This window comes from Phocoena sinus, chromosome 7, assembly GCF_008692025.1.
Source record: "Phocoena sinus isolate mPhoSin1 chromosome 7, mPhoSin1.pri, whole genome shotgun sequence".
Taxonomy (NCBI): Eukaryota; Metazoa; Chordata; class Mammalia; order Artiodactyla; family Phocoenidae; genus Phocoena; species Phocoena sinus.
In genome coordinates this window covers 33,292,797-33,313,296 of record NC_045769.1, presented here as the reverse complement: position 1 = coordinate 33,313,296, position 20,500 = coordinate 33,292,797, and the positions used below count along the sequence as shown (strand labels likewise).

The 20,500-nt window shown below is 36.0% G+C and overlaps 1 protein-coding gene across 1 annotated transcript in view; it reads left to right on the top strand.

Moving 5' to 3' along the window:
• The window catches only part of FAM117B (family with sequence similarity 117 member B), a 96,922-nt gene that overhangs the window by 52,307 nt on the left and 24,115 nt on the right, over positions 1 to 20,500 (top strand). Inside the window, exons 3-4 of the mRNA XM_032638023.1 lie at positions 6,456 to 6,548; positions 7,665 to 7,778. Coding sequence (XP_032493914.1) covers positions 6,456 to 6,548; positions 7,665 to 7,778 — 207 coding nt within the window. The remainder of the gene's footprint in view (positions 1 to 6,455; positions 6,549 to 7,664; positions 7,779 to 20,500) is intronic.

The following is a 20,500-nucleotide window of genomic DNA, read 5'->3' as shown; positions in this document are numbered from 1 at the left end:
TAGTAATTTCTCTAATTTTTAAAAACTTTATTTGGGGAAAAAGTCCCAAGTTTATAGAAGAGTCCCAAGAGTAGTAGATTGAACACCCTATACTCCTCACCTATGTTTACCAATAAACATTTTTGCATATTTTGTTTTCTTTGTGTATATATAATTGTTATTATTACTGTTGTTGTTATTTGCTAATTGTTAATAATTAAATTCTGACTCTTCTCAAATACTTCAGGATGTATATGAACAAAGACTTAAAAACTATTACCAAAGTAATTATCAAATTCAGGAGATTTAACATTGATACAATGCTACTATTTAATATGTGATACATAGACACATTTTTTTTTTCAGTTTCCCCAATGATGTTATCTGTAGCAGTTTCTCCCGTAAGCTAGGACCCAGTGAAGGAGCACAGGTGGCATTTAGATATCATGTTTCTTTAGAATCCTTTAATCTGGAACAGTTTCTCAGCTTTTCTTTGTCTTTCATGACATTGATATTTTTAAGAATGCAAGCTAGTATTTTTGTTGAATCTTCTTAGCCTGGGTTTACCTGTTTTTTAAACTGTTAGATTCAGTAATAACATTTTTGGCAGGAGTACTATACGTGTTGTGTGTTCCTTTCTGTGCATGTGCATCAAGAGGTGCCCGATGTCAGTAATGTTAAGTTTGACCCACCAGATTCTCTTTGTAACTGTATGTACATAGTCTGTGGGGAAATATTTGAGACTGTAAATATCCTGTTCCCCAACAAGCTTTCATGCATTGGTTTTGGCATTCGTTGATGATTCTTGCTTGAATCAACAATTACTGTAGTAGTTCCAAATGATGATTTTTCTAACTCTATTGTCATACTTCCTGCATTTATTTGTTGGTCTAATACTTTTTTCTTTAACCATTTTTATTTTTTTAAATTAATTTTTATTGGAGTATAGTTGATTTTTAATGTTGTGTTTCTGCTGTACAGCAATGTGACTCAGTTATACATATACATATATCCACTCTTTTTTAGATTCTCTTCCCATATAGGTCATTACAGAGTACTGAGTAGAGTTCCCTGTGCTATAGAGTGGGTTCTTATTAGTTATGTTTTGTATATAGTAGTGTGCATATGTCAATCCCAATCTCCCAATTTTCCCTCCCCCCCATGCCCCTTGGTAACCATAAGTTTGTTTTCTACATCGGTGACTCTGTTTCTGTTTTGTAAGTAGGTTCATTTGCACCACTTTTTTAGATTCCACATATAAGCGATATCATATGATATTCGTCTTTCTCTGTCTGACTTACTTTGCTCAGTATGACAATCTCTAGGTCCATCTGTGTCGGTGCACATGGCATTATTTCATTCTTTTTTTATGGCTGAGTAGTATTCCATTGCATATATGTATCACATCTTCTTTGTCCATTCCTCCATTGATGGACATTTAGGTTGCTTCCATATCCTGGCTATTGTAAATAGTGCTTGTATGCTGCAATGAACACTGGGGGTACATGTATCTTTTTGAATTATGGTTTTCTCCAGATATATGCCCAGGATTGGTTTTGCTGGATCATATGGTAGCTCTATTTTTAGTTTCTTAAGGAACCTCCGTACTGTTCTCCATAGTGGCTGTACCAATTTACATTCCCACCAACAATGTAGGAGGGTTCCCTTTTCTCCACACCCTCTCCAGCATTTACTGTTTGTAGATTTCTTGATGATGGCCATTCTGACTGGTGTGAAGTGATACCTTATTATAGTTTTGGTTTGCATTTCTCTGATAATTAGTGACATTGAGCATCTTTTCATGTGCCTCTTGGCCATCTGTATGTCTTCCTTGGAGAAATGTCTGTTTAGGTCTTCTGCCCATTTTTAGATGGGGTTTCCTTTTTTTTTTTTTTTGGATATTGAGCTGCTGTTTGTATGTTTTGGAGATTAATCCCTTGTCAGTCACTTCATTTGCAAATATTTTCTCCCATTCTGTGGGTTGTCTTTTTGTTTTGTTTATGGTTTCCTTTGCTGTGCAAAAGCTTTGAAGTTTCATTAGGTCCCGTTTTTGTTTTTATTTTCACATTAGGAGGTGGATCAAAAAAGATCTTGCTGTGATTTATGTCAGAGAGTGTTCTGCCTTTGTTTTCCTCTAAGAGTTTTATAGTATCTGGTCTTACATCTATGAATTTGATAAAGTTGCAGGATACAAAATTAATACACAGAAATCTCTTGCATTCCTATATACTAACAATGAAAGATCAGAAAGAGAAATTAAGGAAACAATCCCGTTTACCATCACATCAAAAAGAATAAAATACCTAGGAATAAACCTACCTAAGGAGGCAAAAGACCTGTACTCAGAAAACTATAAGATATGGATGAAAGAAATCAAAGATGACACAAGCAGGTGGAGAGATGTACCATGTTCTTGGATTGGAAGAATCAATATTGTCAAAATGACTGTACTACCCAAAGTAATCTACAGATATAATGCATTCCATATCAAATTACCAATAGCATTTTTTCACAGAATTAGAACAAAAAATTTTGCAATTTGTATAGAAGCACAAAAGATGCCAAATAGCCAAAGCAATATTGAGAAAGAAAAATGGAGCTGGAAGAATCAGGCTCCCTGACTGCAGACTATATTACAAAGCTACAGTCATCAAGACAGTATGGTGCTGGCACAAAAACAGAAATATAGGTCAATGGAACAGGATAGAAAGTCCAGCGATAAACCCACGCAGCTATGGTCAACTAATCTATGACAAAGGAGGCAAGAATATACAGTGGAGGGAAGACAGTCTCTTCAATAAGTGGTGCTGGGAAAACTGGACAGCTACATGTAAAATAATGAAATTGTAATGTTCTCTAACTCCATACACAAAAATAAACTCAAAATGGATTAAAGGTCTAATACTTTTTGATAGAATTATTTCTTTATGGAATTGTCCTAAGTGGATTTTATAAAACGTGAGTTGATATGGCTTAAGATTCTGGGGTTTTTTCCCCGTTTTAACTTTTTACTAATTAAATGTTCAACATACCAAAAAATTGGAAGGATATGACAGCTGTCATTAGATTCAACAGTTTTAAACATAGCCATATTTGCTTTACCAATCTTTGTATTTTTATGTGTGTTTCTCTGCTTTCTGAAAGTGTGTTGCAGATGCCATGACACTTTATCCCTAAATCTTTCAGCATATATCTTCTAAGAATAAGCGTATTTCCTATATAATCACAGTAGCATTAGCTTACCTAGGAAAATTAATAATTACATAACATCATGTAACACCCAAGTCCAGTTCATGTTAAAGTTTACCCAAGATCCCTTCCTTCCTTCCTTCCTTTCACCAGGATCCAGTCTGAGATTCATGCATTGTACTTGCTTTCTCTTAGTTCCTTTTAATTAATTAATTATATTTATTTTTAGCTGCATTGGGTCTTCATTGCTGTGCACGGGCTTTCTCTAGTTGTAGTGAGTGGGGGCTACTCTTTGTTGTGGTGAGTGGGCTTCTCATTGTGGTGGCTTCTCTTGTTGCGGAGCACGGGCTCTAGGCGTGTGGGCTTCAGTAGTTGTGGCATGCGGGCTCAGTAGTTGTGGCTCACAGGCTCTAGAGTGCAGGCTCAGTAGTTGTGGAGCACGGGCTTAGTGAGGGATCTTCCCAGACCAGGGCTGGAACCCATGTCCCCTGCATTGGCAGGTGGATTCTTAACCACCATGCAACCAGGAAGCCCACTTCCTTTTAATTTAGCACAGTTCATCTCATACTTTCTTTTGGTCTTAAAAACATTGTTATTTTATGAATTATACTACATATTTGTAAAGGAGATACTTTATTCTTTTTGAATTAGCAAGTAACTGTAGAATACTTTTTTGCATTTCGTGAATATCCTGTTCCCTAGTACCTTTCACTTAATGGTTTTAGTGTTCATTGATGATCCTTGCCTAAATCAGTTATTTCCCTGGAGGTTGCCCCCCAGAAAGGTGATTTTTTTTCCTTAAACACAAGATAGCATATTGTATACATTCTTCTGCAACTTTGTTTTCACTTAAGGACACCATTCTATCCATACAGAAAAATTTCCCCTTAAAAATTTTTTTCCATCTTATATATAAAGAGGTATTGTTTTGAATAGGCTATACATTCATTCATAAAAGTACAAAATTTGAGAGATATCTTCTTCCCATGAGGCAGCCACTGATAACAGATTCTTTTGTTACCATGTATATTCTTCCAGATGTACTTTACACATGTGTATATTCTTTCTAGCACTCCTATATATAAAGGTAGTTGCTATACATACTGTACCGAGCCTTGAGTTTTTCTTTCTTTTTTTTTAATAGTATTTTAAAATTTTATTTATTTACATTTACACATACTTTTGGCTGTGTTGGGTCTTCGTTGCTGTGCGCAGGCTTTCTCTAGTTGCGGCTAGCAGGGGCTACTCTTGGTTGGGGTGCACAGGCTTCTCATTGTGGTAGCATCTCCTGTTGCAGAGCACTGGCTCTAGGTGCGTGGGCTTCAGTAGTTGTGGCATGCGGGCTCAGTAGTTGTGGCTCGTGGTCTCTAGAGCGCAGGCTCAGTAGTTGTGGCACACGGGCTTAGTTGCTCCGCGACATGTGGGATCTTTCCAGACCAGGGCTCAAACCCGTGTACCCTGCATTGGCAGGCGGATTCTTAACCACTGTGCTACCAGGGAAGTCCGAGCCTTTAGTTTTTCATTTAACAGTATCTCATGGAGATTATTTTGTATTAGTACAGTGTAGATTTCCTTATCCATTTTTATAGCTGTGTATTATTCTGTTGTAAAGATAAGCCATAATTTATTTGACCAATCCTCTATTTACATTTTTCTAATCTTGTATAAAAACAGTGCTATAGCGAATAATATGTCATTTTGTACATAATGGTGTAAATTTGTACATCTGCAGTATAAATTACCAAAATATAGGTGGTTGTGTCAAACAGTATGTGCATTTGTAACTTTGACAGCAGTTACAAAATCACCTTCCATAAAGGCTGTACTAATTTTACATTCCACCAACAATGGAGGAGGGTGTATGTGATCAAATTACCCAGTCTCAGTGAAGTTTTAACTTGCATTTCTCTTATTATGGGGTGAGGTTGAGCATATTTTCATATGCCAAGAATAATATATTTTTTTCTGATACAATGTTTTTAAGTTCTGGATTTTGTGTAACCACTAAGAATTTAACATTTTTGAGGCTGTACTCTGCAGATATTTAAAGCAAGAAAAGACGAAATTTAGAGGTTAAGATTAGAAACTCTGGAGTCTTAGGTTTATATCTTTGGCTTTGCTACTTCCCAGCTGTGAGACCTTAGGCAACTTATCTAACCTCTCATTGTCACAACTTCCTTATCTGCAGAACTTGTAGAACTTTTTGCATGTGTTAAATCAGATAATACAGTGAAGACCTTTCACTGTACTTTCATAAAGCACAGTGCCTAGCACATAGTAAGATCACAGGAATGTTAGCTATTATTAGTATGCATTTGTTCAAAAAATGCTATGCTTATAATTATTTGGGCTCCCCTGGTGGCGCAGTGGTTGAGAGTCCGCCTGCCGATGCAGGGGACACGCGTTCGTGCCCCGGTCCGGGAAGATCCCACATGCCGCGGAGTGGCTGGGCCCGTGAGCCATGTCCGCTGAACCTGCGCGTCCGGAGCCTGTGCGCTGCAACGGGAGAGGCCACAGCAGTGAGAGGCCTGCGTACCGCAAAAAAAAAAAAAAACCAACAACAACTAATTTTTATTAGAGAATTGAAAGAAATAGGCTAAAATATTGCAATTAAGTAACTGATACTAAAAATTATGGGTAATTTGTGTTATTTAAAATACTTTCTAATATCTAATTTTTCTGTAATAGGAATGTAATAGAAAAATATGGTATACCTTTTTTTTTAGAAAGGGAAAATGTTCTCAGGTTTATTGAGATATAACTGATATATAGCACTATATAAGTTTAAGGTATGCAGCATAATGACTTGACATACATATATTGCAAAATGATCACCACAGTAAGCTTAGTTAACATCCATCACCTCATAGAGTTACCAAAAAACTTTTCTTTTTTCTTGTGATGAGAACTTTTAGGATCTACTCTCTTAGCTACTTTCAGATGTATGATACAGCAAGTGTTAACTATAGCCATTGGGTTGTACATTACATCCCCAGCACTTATTTATCTTTCAGTGGAAGTTTGTACCTTTTGACCACCTTCATCCTATTCCCCCTCTGCTGACCCCCAGCTCTGGTAACCACAAATCTGATTTCTTTTTCTATGAGTTTGTTTGTTTGTCTTTTTAGATTCCACATGTGAGATCATATGGTATTTGTCTTTCTCTGTCTGACTTCATTTAGCATAATACCCTCAAGGTCCGTCTGTGTTGTCGCAAATGTGGCATTCATTATTGTTAAATGATTAATTATTTTATTAAAACCTGTTCCTTCTTTTTCCCATTATAGACAGAGAGTGCATGGGCTGAAGAGTACTCTGAAAAGAAGAAAGGGTCTCACAAGCGTTCAGCGTCGTGGGGCAGCACAGATCAACTTAAGGAGGTCAGAGAAATGGTTCCAAGGAAGTGGGTGTGGAAATTTGATCCCTTCGTTGACTAGTTCCTTGAAGTTGTGAGCAGCAAAGATTTGTCAGTTTCCATTGTTTTTTAATTTTTTTGTTGTTTTCTTTTTGGTGGTTTTGTTTACTTGAGAAATAACAGAAAAACAGTTATTATGTTGAATAAAGATTTGAATGGGGAAATGTATGCATAAGTTACTTGATTATGTGTTTTTCTTTATTTCTAATGAGAGTCCATAGCTGTTAATATATCAAATGTATAAGATTGTAGTGATACAACAAATTCACACTTACTATTTCTATATACAGTGGTAGTATTTCTGAATTTCAGTAACCCAGTATAACCAAGTTGATTATGGCCCTATGCTATGATTAACATTTTTGTGCCTATAATTAGGACATTTGCATTTTATACATAATGTAGCAATAAAACAGAAAAATTCAGTCAAAGAATAATATAGGATATTGATTGAAATTGTATTTGTTATTTACAGATTGTATCTGAATGCATTTCATGGCTTGAGTTGATTTTTTTTTAACAGAGCTGATGTTTATTATGTTTATTCATAATTTGATTATGCTCAGTGGACAGCACATCTCCAGGAACCTCCCAGAGCCTGGGGAGCTTGAGTTGGTTTTTAAATAATACTGTTTACTTTTTGGAGCTGTTGAAGGTTAGGTGTTTGTTAAAGAAATCTAATTTTAAATAAAATGTGACTCGTAAGTAAAATGAGAGAATACTTATCATTATTTTTGAATTCTTTGTGAAAGCTATAATGTATAATATAATTTATTCTAAATGCTAAAAATTTCATTTGTTTAGTACTTGGGAAGCTTAAAGTCTCAGAATAGTGTTGGAACATAATTTTTTCTTTGAAAGAAAGATATACATTTATGCATATACAGATGTGTGTGTGTATATCTATATGTGTATATAGATATATATATAAATTTTTTACAATAAACCAGATTTTTGTGGGATGGTTTAAAAGCTCAAGAGATTTATTAAGGCTGAATTTTACTGGTTCTTATTAAGCATGGGTATGTTTTATGTAATGTGGAAAACACTCTGACATACTTGTTATTTTTCCCTTTTTCAGATTGCAAAATTACGCCAGCAGTTGCAGAGAAGTAAACACAGTAGTCGGCATCATCGAGATAAAGAAAGACAGTCTCCATTCCATGGCAACCATACAGCTATTAACCAGTGTCAGGTAGGAGCACAGATACCATAAAATCCAGACAAGGGATTTGTTGTTTTCCTGGTGATATGTTATTTCATAGGTAACTGTTCAGGATAAAAATGTCTAAAACTATATCTGAAACAGTGATTAAATACTGAATCACAGCCTTCATTTAAAAAAAAAAACCAGAATATTAAGTTGACAAAATGATATTTTCCTTTAGTGATCTGTGATATGACTTCTAGGAATTATAGCTAGTTACGTATTTTGGTTTACTATATTTTCGTCTTTATCAGTTTAGTATATTGGAGGCAGAATAATAGACATAATCATTGGCTGTGGAACCAGACCCTGGATAAGTAACCTGTTCTAAGTCTCAGTTTCCTCATGTGAAGATAGAGGATAATAATGATACATGGAGCATAAAGTCTTTTAGTGGGGAAAATCTTTAACTGCTTTGATTCTTTAATTGAACTCTATGAACTGCTCCTGATGGCTCACTCACAGAGCATTTCTCTTAAACTGAATTGAAATTAGATGAGGTCCCTTAGCAAGGAGAGAGCAAGAAATAGTTTGCCAGCTCCACTTACAGGTTGATAGTTTCTGATGATTGTCAAGTGTATGTAGATTGTTTTCAAGAGAAGGTATGGGTAGAGGTACATATTTTTTTTAATTAATTGTGTCTTAAAATATTGATGCATGGGTCAATTTTTTTTTTTTTTTTTTTTTGGTACACAGGCCTCTCACTGTTGTGGCCTCTCCCATTGCAGAGCACAGGCTCCGGACGCACAGGCTCAGCGTCCATGGCTCATGGGCCCAGCCGCTCTGCGGCATGTGGGATCTTCCCAGACTGGGACACGAACCCGTGTCCCCTGCATCGGCAGGCGGACTGTCAACCACTGTGCCACCAGGGAAGCCCCATGGGTCAAATTTGATTCCACAAATTTATAGTTTGATTGTAGTTTCCAATAGCTTTTTTCCATATATAAGGCATTTTTAGTTATAACATACGAATATACATTAACGCATTTAAAAACCTAAACAAACTGTATTTATATTTGGAGAAATAGAAAATGCAAAACTGACAAAACAAGAAATGAAAAGTTTGAATAGATTAATAATTGTCAAAGTTGGAATACTAATTATTCCGCTCACTCTCAAAGGCTACAGACCCACATGGTTTTACAGGTGAATTTGCCAACCTTCCACTTTCTCTTTAATTCATCCATAAATAATTTAGATGTGTTTCTAAGAGATAAGTCCAATGCTTATTTCCAATCCATATTTTTACTCCAAGTAGAATAGAGGTTAAGATTGAGTTTTATTGAATTAAGTGATGGGTTTTAGCAGTTTATAACTTTCTGAAGTGATTTTTTTTAAAGTTGCCTTAAAATTAGCAATTAAAGCAATAAAATTATCCAAAATTTTCTTCGTTTTTTCCCTTGCAAGTTGAATTTGCTTCATAAAGATTATTGAAGTTTGCATGAACTTCATTTTTGTCTAATTCTAAAATGTCTCTGTGGAGAAGGTGAGGACTAGAAAATATAGTAACTTGAAAAATAAATTCATGTAGCTTGACTTTTGTACACTTGACACAACAAACACTTTGACTACTTGGCTTGCTTTAGTGTTAATAGCCAATCAGAGATCAGGCACATGTGCATCATGATAGCTATGGTAGTAGTATTCATATTTAATTGAAACTTTGAGACTGTGAACATGAAAATATCATTCAGTAGTAAGTCATGGGTGTGGCTTTGTTTAGTGGGTTCTCTCTCGTGGAGAAAGTACCAATTTGAGATACGTATGCTTTGAGGCTATTCCTCCATCCACGTAACATTTATTAAATGTTGCCATATAACTCGTACTGTAGTACTCATAAGGGGATGCAGTGATAAATGAAATATTGGGGCTTTCTCCCCACCAAATCTCAAATAGATGTAAGTAAACAGTTAATTTTTACACAGTGTATTGAGTGTGTTGATCAGGGAGTGTTCAGAGTGCTATAGAAGGGATATTTATCCTTGGACTGGCCATGAGCCATCTAGAAAGACTTCTAGAGAAAATGGTGTCTAAGTGGTCCCTGAAGGATAAGTAGAATTTAGCCAATTTTCAGGTAGGGGTGGTAGTAAGAGATTAGGCTAGAGAGGTAAATAGTAGCCAGATCGGAAAGTCTTCATGTCTCAGTTGTTAAGAAATTTGGACTTTGTCCTTGAGGCACCAGAGAACTATTTTCTACAATTCAGGGGGTTGATAGGTGATCAGATACACATTTTGTCATGATCATTATGGGTTCAGAGTAGAGAATGAATTTGCAAGAGCACAAGATTAGAGGCAGGAGACCATTTGAGAATAGATTTATAATCCACGTAAGAAATGATGGTGAACTAAAGTAAGGTAGAAATTGTGGAGCTGGAGAGAGTGGACAAACCTGAGTGATATTTAGAAACTAATAATTAATAATTGAAGTCTATTAAGTGCTTACAATATGGGAAGCAGTCTACTCTACTTTTGTATATATTATTAGCATTTAATCCTCATCTTTGAGGTGGAGATTGTTATTATCCCCAATTTACAGGCAAGGAATTAAGGCCCAGAGAGATCAAGTATCTTGTTCAAGGTCATATGAGACAGAACTGGGATTCTAATCTAGGCATTTTGACTTCAGAGTCTGAGTTTTTAAATTTTGTTAGCTGATGGTTGATGAGATGGGAATGATGGAGACATAGGAGTAAAAGATAAGGCCAATTCTAGCCTTTAAAATATGATTTAAAAAATATATCTACCTTCCTTACATCCTGTACAAAAGTAACTCAAAATGGTCAAAGGCCTAAATATAAGAGCTAAAACTAAAAGCTCTTAGATGAAAACATAGGCATAAATGTGACATAGGATTAGGCAATGGTTTGTTAGATATGACACCAAAAGCACGAGCAACAATAGAAAAAGTACATAAATTGCACTTTATCAAAATTGAAAACTTTTGTGCTTCAAAGGACACCATCAAAACAGTGAAAAGACATTCCACAAAATAGGCAAAAAATACATAAATCATATATCTGATAAAGCACTTGTATCTAAAATATATAAAGAACTCTTGCAACTCAATAATGAAAAGACAAACAGCCCAATTTAAAAATGGGCAAAGGATCTAAACAGAGAGTTCTCCAAGGAAGATATACAGATAGCCAGTAAGTATGTGAAAAAGATACTTAGCATTATTTGTCAATAAGGAAATGCATACACATTCCAGTGAGATACTATTTCATACCCACTAGGATAGCTAAAACTAAAAAGATAACAAGTGTTAGTAAGGATGTGGAGAAATTGGAACCCTTATTGCTGATAGGAATGTAAAACGGTGCAGCCATTTTGGAAAACATCCTGGCAGTTCCTCAAAAGGCTAAATAAACATAGAGTTACTTTATAACCCAGCACTTGCTCTCCAAGGTATGTACCCAAGAGAATTGAAAACATACGTTTACATAAAAACTTGGACACAAATGTTCGTAGCAGCGTGGCTCACAGTAGCCAAAATTTGGAAACAACCCAAATGTCCATCAACCAATGAATGGATAAATAAAATGCAGTAGGGCTTCCCTGGTGGCGCAGTGGTTGAGAGTCCACCTGCCGATGCAGGGGACACGGGTTCGTGCCCCAGTCCGGGAAGATCCCACATGCGGCAGAGCGGCTAGGCCCGTAAGCCATGGCCGCTGAGCCTGCGCGTCTGGAGCCTGTGCTCCGCAACGGGAGAGGCCACAACAGTGAGAGGCCCGCGTACCACAAAAAAAAAATAATAAATAAAATAAAATAAAATGCAGTATATCCATACAATGGAATATTATTCAGTCATGAAAAGAAATGGAGTACTGGTACATGCTACCATATGGGTGAACTTTGAAAGCATTATGCTAAGTGAAAGAAGCCAGACACAAAAGAACACATATTATATGATTTCACTTACATGAAATGTCCAGAATAAGCAAACCCACAGGTTGTAGATTGGTGGTTGCCTAGAGCTGGGAAAGTTGGGGGGAAATAGAGTGACTGCTAATGGGTGAGGGACTTATTTTTGGTGTGATTCTAAGATCAATTGTGGTAATGGTTGTACAACTCTGTTCAATAACCATTCAGAAGCAAAAGTTGTACACTTTAAACGAGTAAGTTGTATTGTGAATTATTTTTCAATAAGCTGCTGCAAAAAAAATCTACCAACCAACATAAAAAATAAGTAGATAAAATACAAATATAATTGTCTGGAAATAATAGATTAGATGCTAACACAGAACCCAAAAGTAACCTGGGAGATCATGTAGCTAGAGGATGAGCACAGGTGCCCTGAGATCAGACTGTTTAGTTTAAATCTGGGTCCTGCTTCTTGTTGGCTGTATGAAGTTCCTCGGGTTCTCTCTGCGTTATAGTATTACCTGTTAGTGTGTTATACTGAGGATTAAATGCGATAGAATGTTATAAAACAGTTAATGCAATTCTTGACCCATAATAACTGCTCAGTAGATCTTAGGTCACTTCCAGTTGGATTTTTCACTAGGCTTCTCTGCCAATTTCATATTGGAAGTTATTTTCTAAAGCTTTTATTATCATAAAAATATTTACATGCTTATTACAAACATTTTAGAAACTAAAAAAGTCAAATAAAAAGATTGTCTCAATCAAGCTGTTATTATTTTTAAATCAAATAGGAAAAAAATCATCCAGAGTCTCACTCTTTAAAGACAGCTATTCCTTACATTTTTTCTTCTTTTTCCTTTCTCATTCCTTGTTGAGATTCTACCATATGTTAGACTTTATATATTTTAAAAATTTTACTTAATGTGGAAAAATGTTTGTTATTACAGATGCTTCAGGAACATTTTTAATGTTTCAGGTTATGTAGAGCATTTCCCTAATTTTGGCTATTTAGTTGGGTCCAGTTCCTGTGTGCTTAAAACTTTTTATATATTTATACTTTCCTAGGGGTACATTTTCCATTATTTGGTTAAGAAGTTTGAATATTTGGGGGGGCTCTTTAACTTTTCTCTTCATAGCCTTTCCAAGTTATTACAGATTTTTGGTTTGGAGGGTTTTTTTTGTTTGGAGAAGATTATTGGGAAATTCCTTTAGTATCCCTTAATGATCAAGAACAGTATTGCTCTGCTGATAGCTCATAGTCTATAACCACTGGTTAACAAAAGATCTTTTTCTTGGGCTTACAATGGATTTTTGCAGTTACAAAAGAATTCTCACATACCTTTTTGAGTGGTTCTTTCCCTGGAAATTTGGGGGGTGGGGAACTATTTGTTATGAAGAATAAATGCTGCCAAGTTTTTTAGGAGAGAGAATCTTTTCACATGTCAGTGGTTTCCAAAATTGACAGAGCCCTCGGATACTTAGGGTATCATACTTTTAAGGAGTATTTCAAGAAATATTCTCATTAGAAGGTGTAACTAATACATTTCAGGATTGTTTGATCGATGATTAGAGTCAGATATTAGTAACAGAGGAGCGGGAGATGCAGCATCTTCACAGTTGCTTAAACTAATTTAGGAGTGAGAATTTAAAAATCATGCAGGTGTTTCTGGTTGTTATAGCCTCAAGCAAGAATGCCCTCCCATAGGATTTTCTTATTTCTTTATCTGGGCTGGGACGCTGTAGTTTTGTAGTAGCTTAGGAGGGTTTGAGAGCAAAGGGATAGTGAGGTAGAAAGGGATAAAAACCTATTTTCATCTGAGAAGTGAGAGGGGCGTTGCACTTTAAAGAGAAAATTGCTGCTCTGCAGTAAAATCTTTGTATGCCAGTCCAGGACATGATTGCTGTTCTTGAAAGTTTTAAGATTTTGCTACTTAGTAATCAAGAGTAGGTGCTTCAGCTGTGACCTTTATTATAGAGTATAGTTGTAGCTTAGAAGAGCTAAGAGGGGGATATCAGATGAAAAGATAGTGATTGCTGGAGGACAGAAATAAAGTAATGCTGACAGGACAGGAGGAATCAAGGCCACATGGAGACCCTCTACAAAAGCCCTTAAGATTGGAAAGCTTTTTTTCCAGTGCTTTCTTATTTTTTTAAAACCATTCTAAACATCAGTTTTGACCTCCCTGTTGTTATATTAGGGTTTCTGGCTCATATTTCTCTCATAGATCTCTGTTGAATTGCTGAACAGACCTTTTTCCATCCTACTTGCCTATCAAGGCACAGTTTTCTTCCTTTGAAAATTTAACTGTATATTTCTTTTTCCTGCTCAGCTACTGCTTCAGTAGGTGTTCTTCCCATCTTTCCTCACTCTCTGTGTCATACCACAGTCTTATCCCCACACTTTGAAACAGATACTTAAGTTATAATGTAGATTGACCTCGAATGAAGATTCAGGATTAGCCAACCCTCCTCTTGGGGTTCTTTCTTTGTTGGTTACTTCTCAGCTTTGATGCAGAATTTGATCTTTAAGCTGTAATGTATATAGATATATGGAGAATGTAAATAGAAAAAAAACGTTAAAACAGTGATTCACCTAATTGAAATCTTAATTGAATGGAAAACATTCTGATTTGAGGAGAAAGAATCAAAAATTGAGAAAATAGGAGATCCTTGTTGTTTCCAAAGGATAGATCTTAGAAGAGGTAGATTTTGCCTTAGTACATTGAAAGATTTTTAACCTTTCAGAGCTATCTAAGGATGACCTCTCAGTTAATATGATAGCCCACTTATATTTGCATATACTGATTTATATTTAGAAATGTAGATTTTATTACAGAAAGCTGTGTGGATATGGGAAAAATAAATTATATACACACACATAAAATTCCTTAAGAGCCCTTGAAATGAAGCATAAAAGTTAAAGTATAGTCATTTTTGTTATTTTTAGATATTTTAGAAAATAGTTTATGTAAGGAGTAAAATCAAAGGCTTATTATTATCTTTTATTTCTAGAACAATAACAGTATGCTTAATGAAGAAAATCTTTCCCTGGCAGCTGGGGTAGATTTTTCTTCTAATCATATAGCTATTTGCTAGTTAAATGAATTACAGTTGAACCTTTGCTTCATTTATCTAAAATGGTGTGTTGACCTTAGGGAAGTGGCCATTTTCTTTCTTTCTTTCTTTTCCTTCCTTCCTTTCTTTTGCCTTAAATAGATTAAACTGTTGATAAATACTTGCTGCTATTTAGATTACATCTGAGAAAAATTTCTTACCAATTGAGTAGGTTATGACTTCTGTAGCTGCCTGGAAAGGCAGTAACAAGATGTACAGTTAGTTACTATACTGGTGGGTTCCTCTTATGTGCATTTCTCAACATGACACCCAGGAAACTGAAGCTTTCTGTTCTTAGCAAGCTTACTAACAGATCTTTATGATTCTAAAATCTAGGATGGTCAACATTTTGCAGAAACCTTGACAGGTCCTCTTCCCCTTCTAGTCTTCTCCTTCCTCATTTCTATAACTTTAGCAGTTATAAACCAAGTGCAGCCTGAAAATGGCATACAGAGCAAGCCATTATTTATGTTTTGTGACATTTAGGAGAGAAAATTAAGTTTAGAATTTAGTACCTTTCGCTCAGTATAAAAAATAAAGTAAAAGTTCTATTTCTAGTATATATACTAATAACTCCTGAGATCTTTCTTAGTCTGTACCAGTTCCCTGTCTCCTCATTGTTTCCTGACACAGGAAGAGTCCAGGCACAAGAAGGATGACTGCCTGACAGAAATGTTCTAATGTGCCCTCCACTGCAGATTAGTGAGCTGTGGGTTTCTTTTAACCCCTAGGTGCTTTAGTCCAAATCAGTTTCCTGTTACCTCACTATTTTCTATTGCCACTACCTTAAGAAAGGTTTCTTTCCTTCCTTGACCCATCATGAACCAAAACATATTCTTAGCTTTACTGTCCCACTCTTATCCCTGCAGCAAGTACATATCTAATTGGACAGGGTTTTTTTTTTTTAAGCCTTTTGTTAGATTATACTTTGGGATTTTACTTCTGTTGCTAAGGAAACGAGGGTGAGAATAGGTTTTTTAAAATTTTCTTTTTCCTTCAAGGTGTTAGTGATAGGTCTTAGTGATATAAAAGACCGATGAGAAATAACCAGTTTCAGTGACTCTCTTAGGCATTATTTCCTGAAGTTAAAAGTAGGAAAGTGAAGACCTTGGAATGAGAGTAGGGCAGAGGGTGGAGAATACAAGTTATTACAAGAATGGAACGGAGTAGTGGCCTTTGCTGTTTGCCTTCCTCTTCCTGTCCTGTCCTTATCACAGTTCTGTCACAGGGTGAACCAGTGCTGGATTGCTGATGAGGCTTTCGGGAAGCAAGGGAAGTTACTGGCTTTGTAGCACTAAGATGGAAGGATTGAAGAGTAGGGTGTGTGAAAGGCAGCTGACAGGGCTGGTCAATACTCAGTTGACCTCACCTAAAAGAGACATACCTAACTTTTGAGGGGTCCCTAAGTCATTTGTGGACTGCTTTTTAAAAGATATTCTTCCCACCTTTCATCCATTTCAGCATATAGCTCTCTCTAGGCAAAGACCTAAGGAGACAATATTAGACAGAAAGAACATGATTCAGAATGATTCTGTTAGCTAGTAACTTTTCTTTTTGTTTGTCAATTATCATATAGTAAAATTGACTTTTTGGGGGGGTTGTCATACAGCTACATGAATTTTAATACATGTATAGATTCATGTAACCATCCACCACAGTCAGGATACTGTGACACAGGATATTGTGTGAGAATAATTCCATCACCACCACTCACCCCAAATTTCCTCATGCTATCCCTTTATACACACACACCCCTCCTTAACCTCTGTAATCACTGATTTGTTCTCCATCGCTCTAGTGTTAAATCTTTTTGAGAATGTCCTGTGAATGGAATCGTACAGTATGTAATCTTTTGAGACTGTTTTCTTTTTTTTTTTTTTTTTTTTTCGGTACGCGGGCCTCTCACTGCTGTGGCCTCTCTCATTGCGGAGCACAGGCTCCGGACGCGCAGGCTCAGCGGCCACGGTTCACGGGCCCAGCCGCTCCGCAGCATGTGGGATCTTCCCAGACCGGGGCACGAACCCGCGTCCCCTGCATCGGCAGGCGGACTCCCAACCGCTGCGCCACCAGGGAAGCCCGAGACTGTCTTCTTTTACTCAGCAGTAGTGCCTTTGTGATTTATCCAAGTTGTGTATATCAATAGTTTATTCTCTTTTATTGCTGAGGAGTTTTTGGAGATTATGAAGAAAATTGCTGTAATCATTTCCTTGTAGAATTTTGCATAAACATTAATTTTCATTTTTCTAGGGAAAATGCTCAGGAATAGGATTGCTTGTTCATATAGTAATTGTATCTTGAACTTAATAGAAACTGTAAAACTTTTCCAGAATGGTTGTACCATTGTGCATTCCCAACAGCAGTGTTTGAGTATCTCCTTTGCTCTGCTTTCTCATCAGCACTTGGTATTGTCAGTATTTTTTATTTTAGCCATTCAAATAGGTGTGTAGTGACATTGCATCTTGATATTAATTTGCATTACCCTAGTGAACATCTTTTCATATGGTTATTTGCCATCTGTATATCATGTTTGGTAAAGTGTACGTTCAAATATTTTGCCCATTTTAAAATCAGGCTGTTCGTTTTTTTATTACCGAGTTTTGAGATATCTTAATATATTCTGGATACAAGTCCTTTGTTGACTATGTGAGTTACAAATATTTTTTCCCAGTCTGAATTAGTATTTCATTCTTTTGACAGTGTTGTTCATAGGGCAAAAGTTTTTTAAAAAGCAATTTTGAAGAAATCGTATATCATTCTTTTCCTTTTTCCCCAGCTTTATAGAAATATAATTGACACATAACATTGTGTATTTAAGATATACAGTGTGATGACTTGGTATATGTATATATTGTGAAATTATTACCACAGTAAGATTAGTTAAGACACCCATCACCTCATGTAGTTACCTGTTTTTTCTTTTCTGGTGAGAACTTTTAAGATCTACTCTCTTAGCAACTTCCAAGTATATAATACTATGTTGTTAACTATAGTTACCATGCTGTACATTAGATCCCCAGAACATATTCATCTTGTAATTGGAAGTTTGTATTCTTAATTGTCTTTACGCATTTCCTCCACCCATCTGCCCCTGGCAACCACCAATCTACTTCTGTTTCTGTGAGTTTGGTTTACTTTTATTTTAATTTTAAAATTTTTTTAATTTATTTTTTGAGTTTGTGTTTTTTTTTAGATTCCTCATATAAGTGAGAACATACAGTATACAGTATTTGTCTGTCTGACTTATTTCACTTAGCATAATGCTCTCAAGGTCCATCCATGTTGTCGCAAATGGCAGGATTTCTTTCATGGCTGAATAATATTTCATCGTTTATGTGTGTTCCACATTTTCTTTATCCATTCATTCATCAACAGACACATAGGTTGTTTCCATGTCATAGTTATTGTGAATATTATGAATGCGGTAATGAACACGGAGGTGCAGATATTGTAAGGAGTAAAAATATTTTGCTGTTCAGTTTGGCAATACGAATCAAAATCCTGAAAATCTTTCTTGCATTTTGAGCCATTAGTCCTTCCAGGATTGTATCCTAAGGAAGTATTTACATATGTGTGCAAATACTCATCTAAGGGGATGTTTATGGCTGCATTTTTTTTGTTTTCTTTTTTTATTTTTGGCTGGGCTGCGTGGCTTGTGAAATCTTAGTTCCCTGACCAGGGATTGAACCCAAGCCGTCGGCAGTGAAAGTGCAGAGTCCTAACCACTGGACCACCAGGGAATTGCCAGTATTTTTTTTGAATAGTGAAAAATTGGAAACTATTTGGCCAATAACAGGACACTGACTTCTTCATACACTTATACAATGAAAGACTATGCAGCTATAAAAATGATTTGGTAAATAAGTGTTTTAAAGCATAGAAAGAAATAGGAATTAGGGAATTGGGAAGTAAAATTAGGGAAATAGGAAGTAAAAAAATAAGTTACAAAGCACAAGTTACAATCTATTTCTGGTTAAAAGTGTCTATGCACAGAAGAAAAGGGCTAGATAGAAGGATATTTATCAAATTAGTAACAATCCCATTTATTTTTCTTCAGTGAATACTTATTACTTTTGCAATAAAGAAAACAATGCCATTTAAAAATAGTGTCTCAGAGTAAAGTTTTTATGGCCATATTCAAGTTCTCTCAAGCTACTGTATCTCAGGATCATGTTTAAGTAGTCTCTTTAGAGTATTGAAAACTAAAAATGAAGAATAAAACTAAGGGTGAGTGTATCAGTCAGCATGGGCTACCATAGTGAAATACCATAAGCTCGAGTGGCTAAAACAACAGAAATTAATTTACTCATGGCTCTGGAGACTGGAAGTCCAAGATCAAGGTGCCAGCAAGGTTAGTGTCTGGTGTGAGATGTCCCCTTGGGCTGCAGATGGCTGCCCTCTCATGTACTCAGATGGCCTTTCCTTGGTGCGTGTGTGTGGAGGGGGAGAGGAAGAAGAGCACAAGTGAGTGAGCTCTCCCGTGTCTTTTCTTACAAGGACACCAATTCTGTTGGATCAGGGCCCCATTCTTAGGACCTCATTTAACCTTAATTACTTCCTTACAGCCCCCATCTCCAAATATAGCCACATTGGGGGTTAGGGCTTCAATATGTGAATTTTAGGGGGATACAGATACTCAATTCATAACAGCAGCCTTGTCAAATAAGCATCACGTCTGTTCTAGATTCTGTTAGGCAGTGGCAATAAGGAGATGAGTAAGACATAGTTTCTCCTCTCAGGTTGGTTGCAGAAAAATAATCTAAAAGAAAAATATATCACCTGAGATTCCTCTACCCAAGTATAGCTTTTTACTCTAGACATTTTGGAAGAATAGTCTTTTTGTGTGTGTGAAATATAAATGTGTGTGTGTTGCATATGTATATATTGGCTTTTGGTCCGATAAACTTTCAGAGATAAAGGAAGAGTGTTCTTTAACTCCACTTTTGTGAAATATTTGGGATAGATGAGACTTTGTTCCAATAGGTAGAACAGAAAATGCTGAGAAATTAGTTGCCTTTTTTCCCCTGAACATAGTATTTGTGTTTTGGTTTTTTTAAAATTTTTATTGGAGTATAGTTGATTTATACTATTGTGTTAGTTTCAGGTGTACAGCAAGTGAATCAGTTATACGTATACATATATCCACTCTTTTTTTTTTCAGATTCTTTCCCATATAGGCAGTATTTATGTTTTTATTTGAAGAAAGAGGGAATCAAAAGAAATATGAGAGCTAAACCTTTGAAGACCTATACGAATAGTTTTAATCAAGTTTTACTCCCATGATTTTCTGTTTGTAAATTTGCAAAATAATTCTCTCATTCACCTTTTAAAAATCTCATTGTTCTTATAGGCCACTCTTTGTTACTTGGAATTTATAGTTTAGCTGACGTGAGGTGATGTGAAATTTAAATTTTGTTAAGTATTAGAGTGTCATTGAGTTCAGGTTTTATTTTCCAACCAGTACTTGATCTGTGATGCTGTTGTGCTTTAGCCACCTGCCAAGTTGGGTGGAGAGTTGTTACCACTCATGGAATCTGAAGGCGTCTAACCAGGACAAGTTTTCAGAGAAAAGGAAGTAGACCAAGAGAATAGACATATGGCCTTGATTTCATGGCAAAGACATGGCAAAGATTTCCTCAACAAACAATTTTGGAAATGGTATATCAGTGCCCCAAAGATCTACCATGTAGAGAATGACTCAAAGATGTGGACTTGAAAAAAATTTAATTATA